General features: G+C 36.5%; 2 protein-coding genes across 4 annotated transcripts in view; one reads left to right on the top strand and one right to left on the bottom strand.

Moving 5' to 3' along the window:
- The window catches only part of hk1 (hexokinase 1), a 31,099-nt gene extending 18,776 nt beyond the window's left edge, over window positions 1-12,323 (top strand). Inside the window, exons 3-21 of one of the 3 annotated variants that reach the window (XM_079244549.1) lie at window positions 2,009-2,157; window positions 2,253-2,372; window positions 2,580-2,675; window positions 2,833-2,932; window positions 3,061-3,244; window positions 3,492-3,647; window positions 3,774-3,861; window positions 4,222-4,367; window positions 4,564-4,756; window positions 4,857-4,968; window positions 5,325-5,473; window positions 6,626-6,745; window positions 6,907-7,002; window positions 7,096-7,195; window positions 7,277-7,460; window positions 7,579-7,734; window positions 8,904-8,991; window positions 9,277-9,422; window positions 10,674-12,323. In XM_079244549.1, the coding sequence (XP_079100675.1) occupies window positions 2,009-2,157; window positions 2,253-2,372; window positions 2,580-2,675; window positions 2,833-2,932; window positions 3,061-3,244; window positions 3,492-3,647; window positions 3,774-3,861; window positions 4,222-4,367; window positions 4,564-4,756; window positions 4,857-4,968; window positions 5,325-5,473; window positions 6,626-6,745; window positions 6,907-7,002; window positions 7,096-7,195; window positions 7,277-7,460; window positions 7,579-7,734; window positions 8,904-8,991; window positions 9,277-9,422; window positions 10,674-10,821 (2,531 nt within the window). In that variant the 3' untranslated portion in view covers window positions 10,822-12,323. The remainder of the gene's footprint in view (window positions 1-2,008; window positions 2,158-2,252; window positions 2,373-2,579; window positions 2,676-2,832; window positions 2,933-3,060; window positions 3,245-3,491; window positions 3,648-3,773; window positions 3,862-4,221; window positions 4,368-4,563; window positions 4,757-4,856; window positions 4,969-5,324; window positions 5,474-6,625; window positions 6,746-6,906; window positions 7,003-7,095; window positions 7,196-7,276; window positions 7,461-7,578; window positions 7,735-8,903; window positions 8,992-9,276; window positions 9,423-10,673) is intronic. The other 2 variants (XM_079244550.1, XM_079244548.1) reach the window with 2 other exon arrangements.
- A 1,152-nt stretch (window positions 12,324-13,475) lies between these two features.
- tacr2 (tachykinin receptor 2) lies at window positions 13,476-19,076 on the bottom strand (the record flags this gene model as incomplete). Its single annotated transcript, XM_079261493.1, has 8 exons — window positions 19,043-19,076; window positions 18,240-18,388; window positions 17,553-17,848; window positions 14,691-14,885; window positions 14,385-14,535; window positions 14,130-14,249; window positions 13,977-14,053; window positions 13,476-13,761 (listed from the first exon to the last, which is right to left on the bottom strand). Exons 2-8 carry the CDS (start codon window positions 18,372-18,374, stop codon window positions 13,476-13,478), a joined length of 1,260 nt encoding a protein of 419 aa, XP_079117619.1. The 5' UTR covers window positions 18,375-18,388; window positions 19,043-19,076.
- Window positions 19,077-21,928: the final 2,852 nt, after the last annotated feature.

Here is a 21,928-nt window from a genome sequence, read left to right as displayed (position 1 = left end):
AACAAAACTTAAACTTCTCCTGAAACATGTTTATATATAGTGCTGCTAGTCCGGTTTGTCTGTGTTTTGTCACTTCAGTTTTTACACGAGGAGCATCTTTGCATTTCTGTAATGTTTGATCAGGGACCTTCATCCATTTAGTCTCAAAGTGGCTTTAACTGTTAAGTACTGCATGTCTTTTTAAAATGCATCAGACAGACATTTGTATGAGCTGATAATGATCCCTCTGAATTATTTAATTGAGTTATTATTGTATATTATATATTATTATTATTATTATTGTTGTTGTTATTTATTATAACTATTAATGTTTTGGGGGGTTTTTTGTATTTTTTTTTTTACAAATTTCTGCTTTCTAATAGTTTCAACACTTATGTAAAACAACTGCGTTTTACTGTTGTCTTTATGCCCTCAGATCAAACCTTTGATGTTCATAGAAGAGACTGCAGTAGAAATTTTTTATGTTCTTATTTTAAAGCCATGATTGTAGCAATTTTTATGTGTGCTGAAACTGATACTACCAAAACCCTTGTATTAATTAATTTCCTTAGTTTATTTGAGATAAAGTTTTGGCCACTAGGTGAAGCACACTGATCTGACTCTGTGTTGTGATTTGCAAAAAGCATGGTGGTATCAGATCCTGAATATGGAAAGTAACACAACTTTGTGGGAGTAAAATCTTTCAAAGAGAACATTTCCTTCAAAAAGCATTTTCATCTTTTTCTACAGTCATCATGGGTGGCAGTTAAAAAAAACCCAAAAAAACCCCGAAAACATAAAGACTCTTGACCCACAAATAATAAACTCTACTGTAGATCTGCAACAGCAACAACATGGTCAGAGTTTCTCATTTTAGGACATTCTGCAGACATCTCTGAGATACAAGTTGATTTGTTTGTACTGGATCATTGAGGAGTGAAGCAAAGGGAGCACAGTTTTATCTAATGTTAATTCTTCGAGTGCTGTTAAAAATCAGCTGATCTGATAACAAAGCAGTAAACCAATTAGGCTGTACACCATTTTAGAATAATTAGGTTGTGATTCTTTTACAGTGATCTTTTTTTTTTTCCTATGGACCTGGATTCTGTGTCCTTTAAAGAGCTTGAATTAGATTGAATTAAAACCAAACTTATGTGTCTTTATGGCTGAAAAGCAATAGTTGTAATAATTAACCAGCAAAATTGCATGCAGATAATTTTCCTTGCAGACTCATACTAATCTGCTGACTTTATGTAAAGTATTTTTACATGATATAGAAAGACACACAGTATGCCACAAAAAGTGACACTACATTGATTTAGAAACTTTTAAACCCCATGTAAATGTCATGTTATGGTTATTTCTTTAAAATTCATATAACTGTTTCAGTCTTCGAAAAGACTGAAACATAAAAGAGATTTTATTTTCAAATCAGATGGAAAATCTTGATCTCTTATAAACTCTTGACCAGGTGAATTTGAAACTGCCATAAAAGTTTGTGTGCAAATCATTAACAAGCAGCTGCTGCAGAGCAGAATATTGCGAGGCAAACCAGCAGTGTTGTGCACCAGCATGTCTGTACATGAAGAAATATAGGAATGCATATTTCCTCCTTCTACACTGTATTTAATGTAAATTATAGATGAGGGCTTTGGCTCACTGACAAGACATGGCTTCTTGTAAAAAAAAAAAAAAAAAACTATCTGCAGCAATTTTATGGTTACATACCTGTATAGCACTTTTTCATCTTCATGTGTCTTTTTTACACAATAAATCTTAGTGTGAGGTGTATTTGTTAGCTAAACTAGCAGAAGGTGAACATGCTGATAAGACACATCCTTCACTTATGTAGATTTTTGGAATATAGTTATAAATTGAACAGTAAGACATCAACAAAACATTACAATGTAGAAGCCTTACTCCGGCCAATGGGTGTAATCGCAGTGACAGTGTTAGTCTGTAGCCATGTGCCTTAGTGGTCTGACATTTCTCTCCCTCTCTGCCCCTCATTTTGTACCTGCCTCGACAGAGAAAGGAGACTTCATTGCTTTGGATTTGGGAGGCAGTAACTTCAGGATCCTCCGTGTCAAAGTGAGCCATGAGAAGAAACAGACTGTTCAGATGGAGAGCCAAATCTATGACACACCAGAGGACATCATTCACGGCAGTGGAACAAGAGTGGGTTTATAGACAAAAACAAACACACACTTGCGACACAGTCTTTATTGAGTTTCACGTGGGACAACCTCTCCCTCTCTCTACATCTGTTCCAGCTGTTCGACCATGTGGCAGAGTGTCTTGGTGACTTCATGGAAAAACACAACATCAAAGACAAAAAACTCCCAGTCGGTTTTACCTTCTCCTTCCCCTGCCAGCAGACCAGACTAGATGAGGTGAACTAGTTAGTTACAGTGTCTGATTTATTATTATAAATTTGAATATGTGACCAACTATTCTCCATTGAGTTTCCATAATTGTACAGGAGCCCTGCTTCAGAGTCATATGGAGTATGTAGCAGTATAAGCTCAACCAACCAAAACTCAGCTGTGTGTTAAATCATTGTTGTTTTCTCATTTTCCTGTGACTGTGTTCATCTCCAGGGCTACTTGTTAACATGGACAAAGCGTTTCAAGGCGAGTGGGGTAGAGGGAATGGATGTTGTCAAGCTGCTCAACAAAGCTATTAAGAAAAGAGGAGTGAGTCTTATCTTGTCTATTTTGGTTTCATTCTGAGCCCCTTGTCATTATGTAATTGGTTTATTCATGGTTTTATTCCAACTGTGATGCACAATGACAGGTTTCATTTAATCTTAACTGGAAAATGCTCCCTGAAGTGTGCTTTAAATTGTTTCAGGATTACGATGCTGACATTATGGCTGTGGTGAATGATACTGTGGGAACGATGATGACCTGTGGCTTTGATGATCAGCGCTGTGAAGTTGGCATCATCATAGGTACTGTGCTTTTATGAAGTTCAGGGAAAACCTGACTCATTACTGTAGTTATCACTGTCAACAATAAGACAGAGATGATTCTGAGCACAGTAGATAAACCTGTAAGGTTTGTATTCTTGTGATTGTAGGTACTGGTACCAATGCCTGCTACATGGAGGAGCTGCGTCACATTGACCTGGTGGAGGGAGACGAGGGCAGGATGTGTGTGAACACTGAGTGGGGGGCTTTTGGAGACGATGGCAGGCTGGAGGACATCAGGACAGAGTTTGACAGAGAGATAGATCGAGGCTCTCTCAACCCAGGCAAACAGCTGTATGTCCAGTCAGACATCTGGGATAACATGGTCACTGAGCTGGAATGCTAATGTAGAAAACCCTGATGATTATCAGCTACACAAAGCAGCTGGCTGATCTTTATTTTTTATGTTTTTGTGAAAAACAAAATTGTACAGAATGACCATGAACTTTGCTGCAGTTGCCAAAACACTACAAATATGTCGAAACGTGTCATTATAGCTCTTCCAAATGTTAGTCATTTTAATGTCTGTTCTCATCTGTAGTTTTGAGAAGATGGTGAGTGGAATGTACATGGGGGAGCTGGTTCGTCTCATCCTGGTGAAGATGGCCAGAGAAGGGCTTCTGTTTGACGGAAGGATTACCCCAGAGCTACTCACCAAAGGAAAGTTTGAGACCAAGCACATCTCAGCCATAGAGAAGTAAGTCATACAACATGCCTATAGGAGGAAAAATCCACCTGCTGTGTCATGTAGAGACGCAAAGATCTTTAAAATGTTCTCATTAGTAATGTTTTCTCTTTCTCCGTTTACCTGTCCCCTGTTTAGGAGTAAGGAAGGACTGACCAAAGCAAGAGAAATATTGAGCAGACTTGGCGTGGAGCCTTCTGCGGATGATTGCATTGCTGTGCAGCATGTGTGTGTTCTTTCTAAAATTAGTTATTTAAACCTTTTTTTTTTCAAAAAGAATTAATTAAAACAATAACAAATCTGCAGCACAGGAAATAAAAGCATTTGTTACTTCTGTTGAAAGTGAGAGTTGATTAAACTAAAAGTGAATCTCTGTAGATTGATAATGCATATTCAGATTTTTAGAAAAAATGTTTTAACCCAATCAGAAATAATACATCATATGTTAAATGAGATTTGTTGTTGAGATGTTGATTTTAAAGAAATTTTTCACAAAGTACTAAAGACTAGTATAATATCTAATGTACTTTATTTAACAGAAATACTGCTTGATGGATTTCTTCACTTGCTGCGCCTATTCCTACAGGTTTGTGCCATTGTCTCTTTTCGCTCTGCCAACCTGGTTGCTGCTGCACTTGCTGGCATCCTGATGAGGCTGAAGGAAAACAAAGGAGTGGCACGACTCAGAACCACTGTGGGCATTGACGGGTCTCTGTACAAGATGCACCCACAGTGAGTCTGTTGATTTAACTCATTCATATATATTTATGTATGTATGTGTATATATATATATATATATATATATATATAATATATAAAAATGCAACTTAACAAAATTGTATATGAGACAACATTGTACACCCTGTTTTAGGTTTATGGCTGGTGATGTTTAGAGAACACCATATTTAAATGTTCTTCTCTGTTTCAGATATGCACGTCGTCTTCATAAGACAGTCAGACGTTTGGTCTCTGACTCAGATGTCCGATTTCTCCTCTCTGAGAGCGGCAGTGGAAAAGGTGCTGCCATGGTGACAGCTGTTGCTTACAGACTCGCCGAACAATCCCGACAAATCGCCCAAATACTGTCTGAATTCCGCCTGTCGACTGAACAGCTGCTGGAGGTAAAAACAGTGATAATTTCTTGCCTGTGTTGTTTAAGTAAGTGTCAGCAAGTCATTTGGATAACACTAATAGTGATGAATATATTTCTTATTGTTCCAGGTAAAGAAGAGGATGGGAATCGAAATCCAAAATGGCCTTTCAAAGAGCACTCAGGACTCTGCTACTGTCAAAATGCTGCCAACCTTTGTACGAAGCACACCTGATGGGACAGGTAATAAACTAATGCATGCGGCCTCAGAGTTTGTGGCAGGTGCTTCTTGAGGAATAATCACTAAAGATTCAGATCTTTTGCACAAGTGGTGCTTTTGTCTAAACGTTCGGTTAGCATTGGTTGACGTTTTGCTGTTTAAATAAAGTTTGTAAAATTTTGTTTATATGTGAGAGGGAGACTGTTTGAATAGATCTTGAATTATCCTTTAAATTTTGTGAAGTGATGGCATCATATCTCTACATAAAGATTTTAACAACTGGCATTTTTTGACAGGCATCCTCTGGCGATATGTACAAATACAAGTTGCATGGGTATTTTTGGTTCCTCCTGATTTCTTTGTGTTTCACTGTGCACAGAGAATGGTGATTTCCTGGCTTTAGACTTGGGAGGAACTAACTTTAGAGTTCTGTTGGTCAAGATTCGTTCTGGGAAGAGGAGAAGCGTGGAGATGCACAACAAGATCTATGCCATTCCTATGGAGGTGATGCAAGGAACAGGAGAGGAGGTAAGATCTGCTGGACCTTTTAATTTGTCTTCTGCAGAATTAATTTGTCCAAGAAGGACATTGGTGCTAAAAAGAGGACAGTAGATGAAAAACTTTGATCTTAAATCCTGTTTACTAGACAGTACAGTGAGGATTAACGTAGATGGACAGAAGGTTAAAATGTTTTGCTCATTGGTCCAGAGGTAAGTAAATAGGATAGAAGGCCAATAGGTTGGAAGTTGACAACAGAGAGGTTGATTGGTTGAGATTAGCAACTAGGTAATCTTTCTGGCACAGACTGGAATCTTACTTTTGTGCATGGGTGGAGATTAATCTCTTTTGTCTGACTTTCCTTTTTCACCTTGACTGTCTCACCTCAGGATGACTGGCAAGGGAAATCAGAATAGCAATTCCAGTATTTTATTGTACAATTTCATAGATTTTCCCACAAAACGATACTTAAACTTCTCCTTAAATATCAAACTTTATCAAATCAAACTATTTATACAGCATTTTTTATACAATAGCAGCTCAGTGCTTTACATAGTAAACACAAGCAATGAATTTAGATATATATAAAAAAAAACAAAAAAAAAACAATCCCCCATTTAGGTGAAAAACATTAGTTTCAAAACCCACACCTGATCATACCATAGACTGATCATACACATCTCACCATGCACACACACCATCTCACATTAACCTAAATAGTACCACCAAACCTCCACCCTCCACATAAACATAGGCCCCAACTTTCAGTCTGTGTTTCTTTAACCAAAACATCAGTCAATCGCAGCGGATGATAAACATATGAGCATCAACATCTGGACTAAAATATCATTTTTATTATTGTGGTCAGAATGAATGTACTAAGGATGTTTTAGGCAGCTCTGTTTGTGTTTGTGTTTGCATGACATCTAACTCTTTCTGAACATTAACATAATGAACAGATCTCATTGTATTATCCACACTTGTGTGGACATGAGCCTGAAAACATGCACAAAAACTTTTTTTTTTTTCCTTTTGGTTGAACAAACTTATGTCTGAGTACTTTCTCTTGCTCTAAAATGGAAAATATGTTTTAGGGGCTCATAATGAAAAAGTTTTTGAAAGAAAAAAGTGTGAGATAAAATAATGTGTTGTATATAAATAATAATTTCTTTCTTTCTCCAGTTGTTTGATCACATTGTGCAGTGTATCAGTGACTTCCTGGACTACATGGGGATGAAAAACGCTCGTCTACCTCTAGGCTTCACCTTCTCTTTCCCCTGCCGACAAACTAGTCTGGATGCTGTGAGTTCACTTCTCTTCTCATCTCCCTTGTATACACACAGAAAAATAGGCTTCCCTGAGATTGTAAACCAGTGCCTCCTGAGTCGGCCTGCTGTTTCCACAGAGTAGCTTGAAAGTCCATGAAATTTGACAGTGCAGTGCTCATATGTGTCTGTGTGCAGGGTATCTTGGTGACGTGGACCAAGGGTTTCAAGGCGACAGACTGTGAAGGAGAGGATGTGGTGGGACTGTTGAGAGAGGCTATTAAAAGAAGAGAGGTAGGGTATGAGGAGCAGCATTATTGAGATTATTATGGCAGTGTTGCATATTTGACAGCTATTTACCATCATTTTATGTGTCACTTCTTAAAGGAGTTTGACCTGGATGTAGTGGCTATAGTTAATGATACTGTGGGAACCATGATGACCTGTGCCTATGAAGAACCCACCTGTGAAGTTGGACTCATTGCTGGTAAACTCACCTTGTATTCACTCTTTATTCTGAATACTCAAATTTCTGTGCTCTGTACATCTAATCCATGACTGATTATAGGCACTGGCAGCAATGCGTGCTACATGGAAGAGATGAGGAACATTGAGATGGTCGAGGGTGATGAGGGACAGATGTGCGTTAACATGGAGTGGGGTGCTTTTGGAGACAATGGATGCCTTGACGAAATTAGGACAGAGTATGACCGTGCTGTGGATGACCTTTCACTCAATCCAGAAAAGCAAAGGTGCTGCAAACACTCTTAAATGTGTTATTCAATAATCATAAACCTCATTAAATGTGTTCTTCTCTGAATTAATATTCCTAATTAATGTATTTGTGTTTGTTTGTGTTTTATGTTTCAGATATGAAAAAATGTGCAGTGGCATGTACCTTGGTGAAATTGTGCGCAACATCCTCATAGACATGACCAAGAAAGGTTATCTGTTCAGAGGACAGATTTCTGAAACCCTGAAGACCAGGGGTATCTTTGAAACAAAGTTCCTTTCACAGATAGAGAGGTAAATATGACCCCTGTGTAGGATCTTGCATTTTACTATCCTTTATTTATCTCGCTGGTTTTTTATTTGTTTTGTTTTGTTTTGGGGTTTTTTGTGTTGTTCAGGGACTGCGAATGGACTGGAGCCCTTTGACTAACTCTGGCATATTTACAGTTTGTTTATAAATGTGCAAAGTTTCTTTAAAACTAAATCAATGAATTAACTAGAACTCACAGAACAGCAGTTATTATTGTTCTTATTCTTTGAAGGTGTTATGCTTATAATCAAACGTTAAAAGAAGGTATAGTTCTTGCCCATGTTGTGCAACTGGGCATGTTTCTGCTTGCGAGTTTCTGTCAGAGCTAACTTTGACATTTTGTCTGAGATATAAAGGTCTTTGAGCTGTTTGAGAGCATCATAGTAAGGTTTCACATTAGTTTTCAGCTCTGTTTGTTTTGGTGCTAAACTGTTACATCTTGTGCTTTTCTAATGTCAAATACTGGACCATAAACTGTTTTATTATTATGGTACTAAGGTTTATTGCCAGATTTAGGCAAATCTTTAAATCTTAAGTTTAACATTTAGAAATGTGTTTTTATTCATTATTTTTCTGCTTCTCTTTATATCTAAGATAATTAGTTTCTATCATATGCCTGTGGGCTTCCAGTCCTCAGTGTTACCTGCAGCTGGTTGTAGTTAAGGGGACATAAGTGGTGTGCAAATGCAACAGAGGAGTGGGGTCCCTGCTCTTCAATGGTTGCTTGGAAGGACCTACAGACACTGTTGTGTTTACTTTTCTATAAATTGGATGCATGACACAAAATGATGAACAAGTCAATAGACAGTTATTGTACTAAACCTAAAATGGTTCACTTTCACATCTTGAGTTACGAAAATGTATTGAAGGTTATGAGCTGATGCTTCCTGAATGACCACCTTACTTCAGTCTTTTTTTCTCCTGCAACTCAATATGGCAAAATTACATTTTAGGCTGTTTTTTCTTTTTTTTTGTTTTTGTTTTTTTTTTTTTTTTTTTTTTTTTTTTTTTTTTTTTTTTTTTTTATTTGAGCTCTGTTAATGGAGTAATTTATGAAATGTTAGCCTAATTTTTCATCTTTACCTTATCTTTTTATTATCAAATTTCATATCTAGTCTGTTAAGCTTCAGTGTTCTCATGTCTCCATCTCCAGTGACAGATTGGCTTTACTGCAGGTGAGATCCATTTTGCAACACTTAGGCCTGGACAGCACCTGTGATGACAGTATCATTGTTAAAGAGGTAAGATAAATTGACAGGAGTGTGCTTGACAATATTCATTGTGTTCAGATGTGTACAATATATATTTTTAAAAAAAAAGATGTAAATGTTCTTTATTATTCTTTGTCCTCATTTTGTACAACACAAAGTATGTGATTGAACAGCAGAACCGGACAAACGTGAAACTTCTGTTTATTCTCTTACGTTTGACAAGTGATAAGCAAATTCTGATTCTGTTGTCTTTGGAAACTTTGGCATTTTCAACTTACTCAGTGTTGCAATAATGATAATATTCTTTATTGTTAGGTGTGTGGAACAGTGTCACGCCGTGCAGCTCAGCTTTGTGGTGCAGGAATGGCAGCTGTGGTCGATAAGATAAGGGAGAATCGTGGCCTGGACCATCTAAACATCACTGTGGGGGTAGACGGGACATTGTACAAATTACATCCCCAGTAAGTCTGAGTTGAAAATTATTCAGTTCATGTTATACCTTATATTCATTGCAGCTATATTATTGAGATCATTTAGGCAGGCTCATTTAGCAATAAACGAGAAAAGAAACTCAACAAAATATAAAATTCTTTCTCAGCCATCATAAATCATATTTGATTGCATTGTTGCTGAGCCAGTCAAACCTCTGACAAATAATATGTGAAACAAAAATCCAAAAGTGATGTGCTTCCTGTTTGTTAAAGTCAAAGAATGAAAGAAAGAAAGCTAAAGGAACCTAGTCCTTTTTACTTAGAGATTTACAGTTAAATGCACATTTGCACATTACCAGCACTCTGTGCTCACAAATGTCTGAATATTTGAATAAAAAAAAAGTAACATCAAATATCAAGCCACAATGCTTATTAATATGAGTTGATGATAATAATAATAATAATAATAATAATAATAATTATAATGATGATAATATTAATAATAATAATTATAATGATGATAATAAACATTATTTTGAGGTGAAATTTGATGTTGTTCATTATAATGCTTATGAGAGCATTTTAACTCTTACTTTCTAAAACAACTGTAGTTCTTTGCTCAGTCTCTACAAGGTAGGGCCTTTTTGGGAAGTTTTCTTTCTTAAGAACTTTAGTTTTTAAAGTTGGTTGGTATTTCTGGGCTTCGATATGTCTCTTGAGCCCACAAACCTGAATTTCTGGAAACCAGCTTGTTTGAGTTAAAATATTCCTGGTAAGAAACAGATGGTCAAAAAGCAACAAATAAATATATAAAAAGTCTAAATTTCCTAAGGTAATAAAAACCAGGCACATTACCTTGCATAGTCATTTGCAGTGTTGCATATCGATTTAAGTTGAGTCATGCTTCAGTTAAAGCTCAGTTCAATGGTTGACATGTTACTTGCTGCATAAAGAAGACAAATAACAGATTTTTCACTGTGCCAGTGTTCGCTAAAGGCCCTTCCACAAAATGTAATGCTTTAGATAAATTGTCTGATCTTATCAGGAGAAACTGTTAATAAGAGGAGTTGCCAGAAGAACCAGTAGAGGATGTCTTGCACTTGATAATGTAAACTGTTATTTAGCAAGTTAAGCACTTTAGCACCAGGCATGTCCGTCTTCAATACAACATCTTATTCAGATTGTTAATTAGGTGATTGGGGTTTTTTGTTTTGTTTTTTTTGTTAAACTTTTTTTCACTCCTATAGCCAAGATAATAATAAATCTTTTGTCTTTGTCTAGCTTCTCCGGCATCATGAAGGAGACTGTTAATGAACTGGCTCCTCGGTGTACCGTCAACTTCCTGCTGTCAGAGGACGGCAGCGGGAAAGGAGCTGCACTTATCACAGCTGTGGGCTGTCGGCTCAGACAGGAGCTGAACAGCAAATAAAAGAAATATCCGTCTCAACATTATTTCTCATTCACTGTCTCCTTTTCTCCCAAATCGAACCTGTAAAGTCGACACATCATGTTCCAGTAGCCGCTTTCTACACGAGTCAGTGAATGGGTGACAGCTTTCTCTGTGCTGTTTAGTAGCAGAGCCTGAGGATCTCTGCTGTAGTTAGAGCAATTTAAATCAAATATTTCAACAGCACTTAAACTATTCAGTCTTTGCAGTTTTGTGATCTCTGATAGTAAATCTGTCAGAGATGAAACAACTCTTGCTAAAGAGAAGTTAAAAAAATTTTTATTTAAAAACAAAAGTAAAAAGAAATAGTTTCACACATTCTTGTAACGCTCCTCTGAAGCCATCTGGAGGCTACCTCTGGTACTGCAGTCTTCTGTTCACTTCTCTGTCTGTACAGGAAGACTTTCAAGCGATATTAGATGGTGTATAAATGTATAATTGAGATGAAAGGGAATATTTTTTGCTTCAAAGTTTTTAATATCTTACCCAGATGTAATACAAAGTATGATATGTGCATACATTATTTATTCTATTTTGATTTTGGGAGATGTTGTTGGAATAATGACACACAGAGGAAGCCACTGATGATCTGCTCTGTACCATCAGAAGGAATTTGCACTGTGGAAATTGCCATTTTATGTGTTTCCTGAATGTTAATATCTGGTGTAATATACAGCAGCAATATATTTTTTTAACGGTATTCTATGATGAAACATCCTTTTGTTAATAATACCTCTAGTTAATGATCAATTGTCTAAAAGAAATTCTGGCAACACTCATCACCAAGATGAGGCCATGAAACAGGAATGTGGTGCTTATATGGATGCCAGAGAAACAACAAACAGCCAAACTGTATAAGTTTAAGAACATTGCTGCAGGTAAAATGTTAAGATTTCCAAATATTTTTGCTAAAAAAAATATACCCCTATACTCTCCTCAGTGAGTAACAATATGCTCCGAAAATCTTAGGAGTGATTACTTAATCTACTCCATGGTTTATTTATGTAGCACAATCCATGAATATGTATTTGTCCTTCTCAAATAATAAAAGATATACATAGATAAATTAAATAGAAACTATAAGTGGCCATTTAAAGATGTCCACCTGCAGTTTTTGTGGGACAATTATCACTCTTTTTTACTACATAAAGATATTTGAGACCATAAGGAGAATGATGGTCTGTCAGCGAGGACAGGATATTATTGCCAGTAGGTATGATGCATCAACGAATCTGTTTTAGATAATTAAACTAATGCCCTAAAAGCTTTCTTGTCTTTTAATCAGACTGTTGGGACAAAGAAGGCAAGCTTCACTGGCATGTCCTCAGTTATGCTGCCTTCACACTCTCATCTAGTCTAAAAAACTAATGCCATCATACAAATTTTTCCTTTTTACCACATACTCTGGACTAAATCTGTCCAACACTGTCAATCTGTCACTCAATAAAGTCACATCTGTGTCCATCTGATGTCATAGTTGTCTTTGAAGTGGAGATTGATTCACTGGGATCTGATGTGTGGTGTTTTGAAACTGCAGTAAACCCAAGCATCATGGGATCTGTAGTGCATATAAATAAATGTGTGTGTTTCCTCGGTGAATGGAAATTTTATTATCATTGTCACAATCATTAAAGTACTGGCTTAATGTAAGCAAACAAAATACAACTTTTGCAAACACAGATTTATCACATTGTTACTGTTTGTGCTTTACAAGTCAAACACAATGAACTTTAGTTTTTATAACTTTATAAAATTACAAGCTACATCGCAGATTACTCAAACTTACATTTTATCAGCATATTTAATCTCAATAGTTTCTACAAACCTTCTACTGTAACCTAAAAGAAGACACGCTGCCTGTAGGAAAAAATTAAATCACAACATATAGGAAGTACACTGTAAATGCCCATCATGAGACCAGTATGTGTTACTTTAATAACCAATAGTGACTGGTGCATGCTAATCAGACATCAAACATGTTGGGGGACATCCAGCACACCAGTGACTAATTTTTCTCATTAAAACAAATATCTTGTTTAAATAATGGTTTTCAGGAGCAAGAGGGGACTCATTATTTTTTCACAATAAATCAAGTTTTGCCATTGCTCCATCCAGGATCATCCAAATAACAGAATGACTGCATTGTGAGAAATTTTGAAAGAAGAGAAATATTTAGAAAGGGAAATTTCTCCAAGATTATTGATAAAATAAGCAGAGAGCCAACAATGTTAAGGCTTGGTGCTGATGCCACTGGACTGTTCATCCATCTGTACATTAAAAAACCTCTAACAACAGTTTGTTTTCCAAACAATACCAACATAGGCAAGTAGAGAGAGAGGTAAACAATCAATTAAAAAAAAAGGCTTTATCTTTTGTCTTTACTAATAGCAGCAAATCTCACTACACAACCCACAGTCTTATCTGCTCTCAGTATATACAGTCATTTCACAGATGTAAGTGCTTTGGCATTCTTAAAAAAATGAGTCATCCCTCTTTGCAAAACTTTCTAATGATTTCTTTTTTTTCCTCAGGTCTATGTGCTAGTCTGCAGGCCTTCCTTTGTTTTTTAACTGGCTGTGGCTTTTTGTATTGGTCTCGTCTCATCTTGAACGTCCACATCATGAATTGTTCCAGAGTCAGTGACTGTGACCAATAAGCTTAGCAGATGGGGATTTTGTATCGACAATTTCCTTTGCCAAATGTGAGTTGTGTGTGCTGCATGTGAACTTTTTCCGCTGTAAGCAGGCATCTTTCTGTGTGTGGTTCATTTTAATGGATGTATGGGTGTAAGATGTGTCACTGCGGCGGCTCCGTGTCACTGTGACTCTGAAGGTGTTTGTGTGCTGCAGCTCCATCTTGTCTTCCTCTGATACTTTGATGAAGGGACACCAAGAGAAAGCATGACGGAAACCAGCACGAAACCTAAAGAGAAAAAAGATATGGAAACAAATTTTTAACAGGTCATACCAGCTATTCAAAATTATATATATATATATATAATTATATATATATATATATATATATATATATATATATATATATATATATATATATATATATATATATATATATATAATCCTTAAAAAATGTAAATGGTAAAGAAAAGCAGACAGAGAGGATATAATTATGTCTACTACCTTTGGTTTAGACAGCAGTAAATAATAGGGTTGTACATTGTTGAACTCATCGCTAACCAGAAAATAGCCAAATAAACCTGACAAAGAGACAAGGAGCGATTAGTAAGTGTCACAATGTCTACAAATACAAAGCAAACAGAGAAAGCTGCTAACTTGTTGAATATAATGTTGCTTATAAATGTCTCTTTTAAATGATCCCAGAACGAAATAGATATGGTAGGGCAGCCAACAGAGCGCAAACGTCACCACCACAACTACCATCATCTTCACAACCTACAGGAGGAAAAAATCACAATCAGAGCACTTATAAACACAGATACTACAACATTTCCCAGTTCAAGTTACATGACAAAGTTTACTTTTAATTCTTTGACTTGGAGACCAAAGTACAAAAAAGAACAGAGTGACCTTTCTCTTGGCTGTAATCTGACTGTGGTAGTGGTCTGACGCCTCTCCAGGGATGTGCCCACCCCACAGTAATCGGCCAACTAAACTGTAGGTTACCAGCATCACCAGCAGAGGGAGCAAATAGATGAGCAATATCACTGCAAACTGGTAACTATACACACAGAAAGAGAGAAAGGTGGGGATTTACAAAAAATAAAACAAATAAATACATGAATAAACTTACAAAATCCACATAAACAATCTATAGAAATCTCACTGTCTGCCTCGCTTCCTGTCTGTCTATGTCATTCATCCTCTTTTCTTCACCTTAGTTGATGTGTTCCTCCATAATCGTCAGGCCAGTCGACCATGCACACAGTCCTGGGATAGTAAAATCTTGTCACACTGTAGTAGCACTGAGGAAAAGCCAGTGAGAACGCAACAATCCAAATCATGGCAATCACAACTTTTGTGGAGGTGGAGGAGAGGCGAGGTTTTAGAGGATGGATGATGGCCATGTACCTGAAGAAACAAGAGAAACCTGGTTCATCCATCTCATCTTAAATCTCATAACTCTACTTAAAAACTTAGTGCTGATCTTGTTTTAGAGACTGTGAAAATAATTTCTCATAGACACACTGTAATCTAAACTAACAAAACGTGAATTACTGGTCAGTGTCTCCCCCTTGAAAATTAAACTGATAGCTCTATATTTTGTTCCATATCAAATATTTATGAAATTACTGCAATGTGTGTGTCTGATTCATACCTGTTTTAATGAAAAGATATAAAAGACAGGTCTGTTCTACATAAAGCTACACACTGGAGAAAATAAACAGCTGTGTGTTGTGTGCCTCCGGTGATGTGCTGACCATCTGCCAAAAGCAACAATAACCACAATATTCCAGTATTTCCTGATCAAATGTGACAAAGGTTCAACATATTGCCAAAACGAGTAGTGGTCTCAGACATGTATCCTGAAAGCAAAATATAAATGATTTCTTATTTCTTACACCCTATAGCCATAAGAGCTAAAGAGGTAAAGAAGTAAAGATTTACTGGTGTTTATGTGAGTGGAATGTGTCAACATCCATGTGAATGCCAGCAACAAAGTTTTCCAGCAGAGCATGACATTGAGATTGCTAAAATAATTGTCTGGTCAATTAAAAAAAAAAAAAAAAAAAAACGGAGTCACAATAAAGAGGTTTAAGTCAAAGGTATAATAGAAATTATTCTTCTAGTTGTAACAATGTATTTTCTCTGCTGAATGGTCACAAAAAATACTCATAAAATAATACATATGCATGCTTCACAGCAATGCTGTCTTCATCATCATCGCCATGGTCAAATTATTCAACTACAGCAATGAGTCATAAATTTGAAACATTCAGGACATACAAAGTATGAATGTTTTATGACTAATAAAGTGAGATCTTGCAGAAAATGATTAGCATAAAGATTACATTTTGCTTAAAGTCTTTTATGGCATTCAGTTGCAAACAGGACAACCGTGTCCTCATGTTTTCTGCTTCACTCCAGCTTCCAGCAATTCATTTTAATTTCCTAATTTTTTTAACCTGTTGTCATGTATGTCACATTAGCAGAGATTAGAACACATTGTTCTATTTTAAAGCCCTTGAGATTTTTTTTTACATTTTTATGTTGAAAATGATTGTTTTGTGCAGCAGAACATGGGGAAAAAAAATAAAATGAGTCGTTTTGTAAACCTAATTTTTTATAAGAATTTCTTTCATTATGAGCACATTTTACACCTGGCTGACCTTCTGATCTTTTCACATAGCTCATTCATTATCAAATTTGTCCCCGGTCCCAGATCATATTATCATATGACACACGTTTTATCAAAGAATACAAGAATATGAAAGACTTAATAACTCCTTCTTGTGGAATAATCTCACTGCTGAGTGCAATTTCCCCTTTAACTATCTCATGCAAATTAAATGAAATATTTGAAAGACATATATTAAGAACATCTTCTACAAAAGACACTTGTTAGTCAAAAATGTCAAATGTTTGTGTGAATATTCAGTTTGTCTTTCTACCGTGAAAACACTTGGTAAAAAAAACCCAACTATGAATAGCTGTGGTGAATATATTATACATATTTTACCCAGCAAATTATTTAGCTCACAGTAAAGCATTACTGATCCAAAGTACCCTTGCAATGCCTAAATTTATTTATTTATCTCTTTATTTATTTATTGAGCATCTCATAGATGATTTGTATGATTCAGGTAAAAGCATAAACAGGTAAACTCATAACTTTGATTTTTGTCCTTTTTAGTAGATGGAATGCCAGTTTATTTTATGTCACAACCTTATGCTTGCCAGACGTTTACATGTATTATAGCTGTTCAAATAATACTTGGAGTGACTATAAACTCAGCTAAAAATTTATAGGGTGTACTAACAATAAACCTAACGACCAAATATAAAAGACAGCAAGAAGACATATTGATGCTGTGTTAGAAATGTGTGGATCCAGCTGTGGTTTGAGAGGCGGTGTTGTTTGAGAAACAGACCATAAATATCCATATGTACTGTGGGCTCCACAACTTCAGAATAAGCAACAGTTTATTATTACACTATTTATTGCAGAGCTTTCGCATTACATGAACAGTGAGTGTAAACTTGTAACTCAATATATATTATACACTCAGAAGATTTATACAAATGACAGGCTAACCATTCATGCTTCAGTAAGAATTAGTAACATCTGTTTGTCTGCACAGTTGACCCATATCTCCTTCATGCAGAGGTGTAAAATATAGTGGACTGCATGTCTCTAAATGACACTCATGCACTTCAGCTTACTCATTTCCCAAGGTGTTTTTTGACTTGTAAAGAAAATTCTGACAAAAAGCACATTTGAAAATCTATGAAAAATATTCCATACAGTCATAAACTACACACTATAGCAGAATTCAGTGGGAAATTAAGCATTATCATATTTCAGATTGTTTGAGTCGTATTCTAATCAACTTTGGTTCTGAGTTCATTTGTTCCACCAAGTGGATTTTCTTTCTATTTTGGGTTTTACAATGCAGCTTTTGAAGATGGCATTGCAGAAATTAAAAACAGCCCCCCAAAAAGAATCTGATTCCTGGTACGATCAAGTGTGCTATGTGCATCAATTTAAACTGGCAGATAAAAAAGGAACTTTCTTACCTGTCCACAGAGATTGCAGCCATAGAATATATTGATGAAAACATGGCTGTGATGGGGAAAAAGTTCTGAAATCTGCAGTAACCCAGGCCAAAATACCAGTCATTATGAAGTGCATATACAAAGTTAAAAAGAGTGTTAAAGGTGGCCATGGATACATCAGAAAAGGCCAGGTTGACGATGAAGTAATTGGTTACTGTCCTCATGCGTCTGTGAGCAAGGATAATCCAGATCACTGTGACGTTCCCAGTGACAGACACCAAGATGATTAGGGAGTAGGCTATAGCCCAGAGGGCCACCTGGGAGGGGAGTGGAGGGGATGGGGGAGGAGAGGAGAGGAGAGGAGAGGAGAGGAGAGGAGAGGAGAGGAGAGGAGAGGAGAGGAGAGGAGAGGAGAGGAGAGGGTTATCTGTGTATACCAAGAGTAGTGAGACATTCAAACCTCAAAAACATCTCAGTCAAGTTTTTGTCATACAAGAGGATTTTACTGCTTTCTATTTTGTACAAAAACAGACATCATCTACATTTCATGCGTTTGCTTGCTGACTCATTCATTTATTCCAACTCTCTTTTATATAGAATTTGTCCTTAAACTGCTGCAAAGATACACTGGATGCAAATTATGGCAATAAGAAAGAGCCTATTCTGCTTTCAACTAATTGTTTTCTTATCTGGTTGTGTGTCTCCCACCTGCCAGCCGGGTTGCTGGAACTGATTCTCGGTCGTCTCGTTTCCGTCGTCTATCCAATCAGCGGTAACTGATAACGGCGTTGAGGTGGCCTCTGAGTCTCGTTCAATATGTTGAATAAGACCGTCGGTGTCCATGCCCACTCCTTTATCTGATGGCATAAATGGCTGTATAAATGTATGTTCTTTGTACGGAATAATGCGCAATATAGATGCTGGGTCATAAACTCTGGAGGGAGGCTTCGATACAGAAAATCGATACAGACACACAAATGTTACTTACAACTATAAAGTCTAGTTTATTTTACAAAAACATTACACACTGGCCAAATGTACAAGTTCTAACAAGAGTTTACGGTTTAAGTATGAACTGGATGTTTCTTCCTTCGCCCATTTTCTTTGCTTTGTGATTTTATTTATGTAAAAGTTTTGGGATCGCATATCAATTTGTCCATTCTTTTTGGATTTGTACAATTTTTATAAACCCTATTCCGAAAGAAAACTATTTTGTTTTAATGTCTCGCTTTGCAGTGCAGCCTGAGTTAATAATCACACATCATATCACTCCTTGGAAAGCTCCACAATCTTCAGATTAGCAAATGGTGCAGCAGAACATGATGGTTTTACACTTCTCTTGTCATTCGCTCAATGTTTGGTTTGGAAAATACTTTAAAACAGGGTAAAACCATCAATATGCACAAGAGCTTTGACACACATCTTAATAAAATATGGATCCACTGGGAGAAGGTGATGTTCTGGGCATTACCAGAAAAATCTCCCTCATTTGCTTGTTTCTTTTATCTTACCTCTATTTTTGCTGCGACTATGTGGTTGGCTTAAACCTCGACTGGTTCCGTCCACATCTGAAAATGTGTGAAAAATGGACTCCCGGTGCGTAAAGGATAGCCAGATGCATCCAAAAATCCATTAAATGATTTCTCTGCGCACTTCTTTATTGCACACACAGACATAGCCTACACACAAAAACGCGCACACATACTGTTTCTCTCTTTCTGTCTCTGCTGGAATGTGTTAAGCTGCTGTAACGCGTCTCCAAGAGTAAGAAACACTCACGTTACGCACGCAGCTGTACGCACAGAGCTGCAGCAACTCCGCGTCAGATTAGAATCAATGAACGACAGGATGAGTCTTTCCCCCCAGCCCGATTTGTAAAATGTTCAGTTCAAGAAACACGTTCTCACTTTTACAAAGAAGAGGATATTTAAAGTGAATAATACATAAATAAACAAATAAATAAATAAAATACATTTTTTAAAAAGAGAAAAAAAATGTGAATTCAATGCAATCACAAATGACAAAACGATGGGATTCTGAAAAATGTAAATATATTCAAAATGTGACTTATCAGGTGTTGGAACTGAGAGTTTATTTTACCAGTTCATAGAAATTATTATTTCGAATGCAGGAATCTAGGTTGCTTCATAGTCCTGGGATTTCTTTCTTTCTTTTTTTTTTTTTTAAATTATTTACACCAAATGTCACCAAATGTTTTCAATTTGTTGAAGGTATGGACTTCAGGAAGGATAGTTCAGCTCCTTCTTATTCAAAATCAGACTATTGTGATGAATGCAGAGTGGTTTAGCATTGTCTTGCTGAAATATGGAAGATCTTCCCTGAAAAAGATGTTTTGATGTGATGTTGCTGCAAAACATCCATCCGTCTTAATAGTACTAGTCAAGGGGCAGAGTGGCCTACATCCTGGACAGACTGTCAGTCTGGACCAACGCAGAAAAATATAAACACTCATGCTCATTCCTGGAGATAATAGTGACCAATTAACCCAACATAAATGTCTTTGGACTGTTAGAGGAAGCCAAACATGCAAACTCTGTCTAAAGACTTGTATATGAAGTCAATTGGTTGTACAGTGGTATGTTTTACTTTTGTTCTGTACTTTTACAATTAACTAATTTTACCCCACTTCTGATGTCAGAAAACTTGCTCTTGGAGTGTTTAAACTTTGTTTACCAATGTACAAATAAGAAATAGAAAGAGAACTTGAAGTGAAATCACACATTGAAATCCCGTTTAAAGTGGGTTTTAACTAAATTACTTTTAAAGTTTTCTTTGTCCATCAAGATGCATACAAAATGCAATTGTCATCATGTGCTCGGGAATACTTGGGTACCTTTTGGTGGACTGACAACATAGGTATAACCCTAAGAGTGCTCACTAACAGTCTTTGTTCTCAGTATTTTGATTTCTGGGGGTGTAGATGTGCTTAAACTAGGTCAACATAAAATCTTCATGTTTTTTCTTCACAATTTTTAATCAGGCTTAGAAGTTTTACAAATACAAGAAGGGCTCCTTCAGAAATTCAGGCCACAAACTGACACAATCTTTATTAGCACTTGACACTTGACATCTCTCAGTTTTGATCATTCCACTAAGTGGTCATTTTTGTGTTTTGCAGGTATTTTTTATGTGGCTGTAAAGATTTGACCCTGCATTATGGGAACAGTGATGCCAGTGAGACATCAGTTATTTGTGTCTGAAAACTGTTTGCATTTTAAAAACTGTTTTTCTGCACTGGGCAGCATCCTTCCAACAGATGGGATCTGTCAATGGTCAGTATTTAATGCTGCAATTGGAGTTGCTCTTGCACAACTGAGTTATGAGCAAATCAATAGAAATTCAGCATTTCCTATAATTTCTGTGCTTTGTGTAGTGGTTTTTAATAAGCTTTGTTCCTTAAAGAATGCTTTTGGTTTCTGAATAAAGCACTACGGGAAAACAGAGAGCTGGTGCAACGTTGAAAGTGGGATTGATCACTCGTGCTGAAATACTTGCAAAGAAGAAATGTGTTTGTAGTTTTTTATGGTTGCAAAAATACTAGTATTTTATTTCTGCTGTTAAAACTGTGGGGTTAAAACATTAAAGTACTCCTACAATAAATTTCTCTCAAAAATTACATTCCCGCTCAGCTCCTGCGGTGGAAATGTTCATAAAAAGAAAACACTGAAATATGTGTAGTTTAGACCATCTAATTTATTTATTTGATACTGGTGTAGTTTATCCCAACATGATACAAAAAGTTTGTGTTTAGGAATAATTACCCACCACACCATGCGCAACCATTTTTAGCCATATGATTAGATGTATGGCAGCACTGTGAACTCTCAGAATACATTTACTTTAAAATTAAAAGTGGAGTTTTTACCACTGAAATATTTTTTTACTGCCAAGTGCAAAACGTTGCTGTTATTGTTTTCCTTCTTTTGGCCTGTTTTTAAGTCGCTCAGTCAACATGGCCATGTCACAAACATGCAAACATGCGTGGTCTCTGTTTATGCTCTGCACTCCAAACAACATGAAGACTGTGGCATTCACTGTGTGTTTGAAGTATCTGATTCTTGACCTCTCTTTCTCTTCCTTTCCTTGTTTTTTTGTAGTTTAACTCCCATCAAATTGCCACTCTAATCTGTGATTCCTTACATCTGCTCTTTTTGGAGATGGAAAAGAATGGACAGAGGTGAATTTCTGCTAACCTCAACTGAACATATTCTGGCTTTTCTCTTTGTGGAGTGCTTACAATATGCTCTGTATGTGTATTTTCACATGACCAAACTTTATTTCTTTTACTCTCCTGCAGGGCCTGGTGTAGGACATATTGAAGTGTGCAGACTGAGGAAATGAGAGGTTTCTGAGCTGGTATGACAAGACTCAGTAAG

This window comes from Telmatherina bonti (genome assembly GCF_933228915.1).
Source record: "Telmatherina bonti genome assembly, chromosome: 1".
Taxonomy (NCBI): domain Eukaryota; kingdom Metazoa; phylum Chordata; class Actinopteri; order Atheriniformes; family Telmatherinidae; genus Telmatherina; species Telmatherina bonti.
The sequence above is the reverse complement of the archived record's forward strand: the minus strand, read 5'-3'. Positions and strand labels throughout refer to the sequence as shown.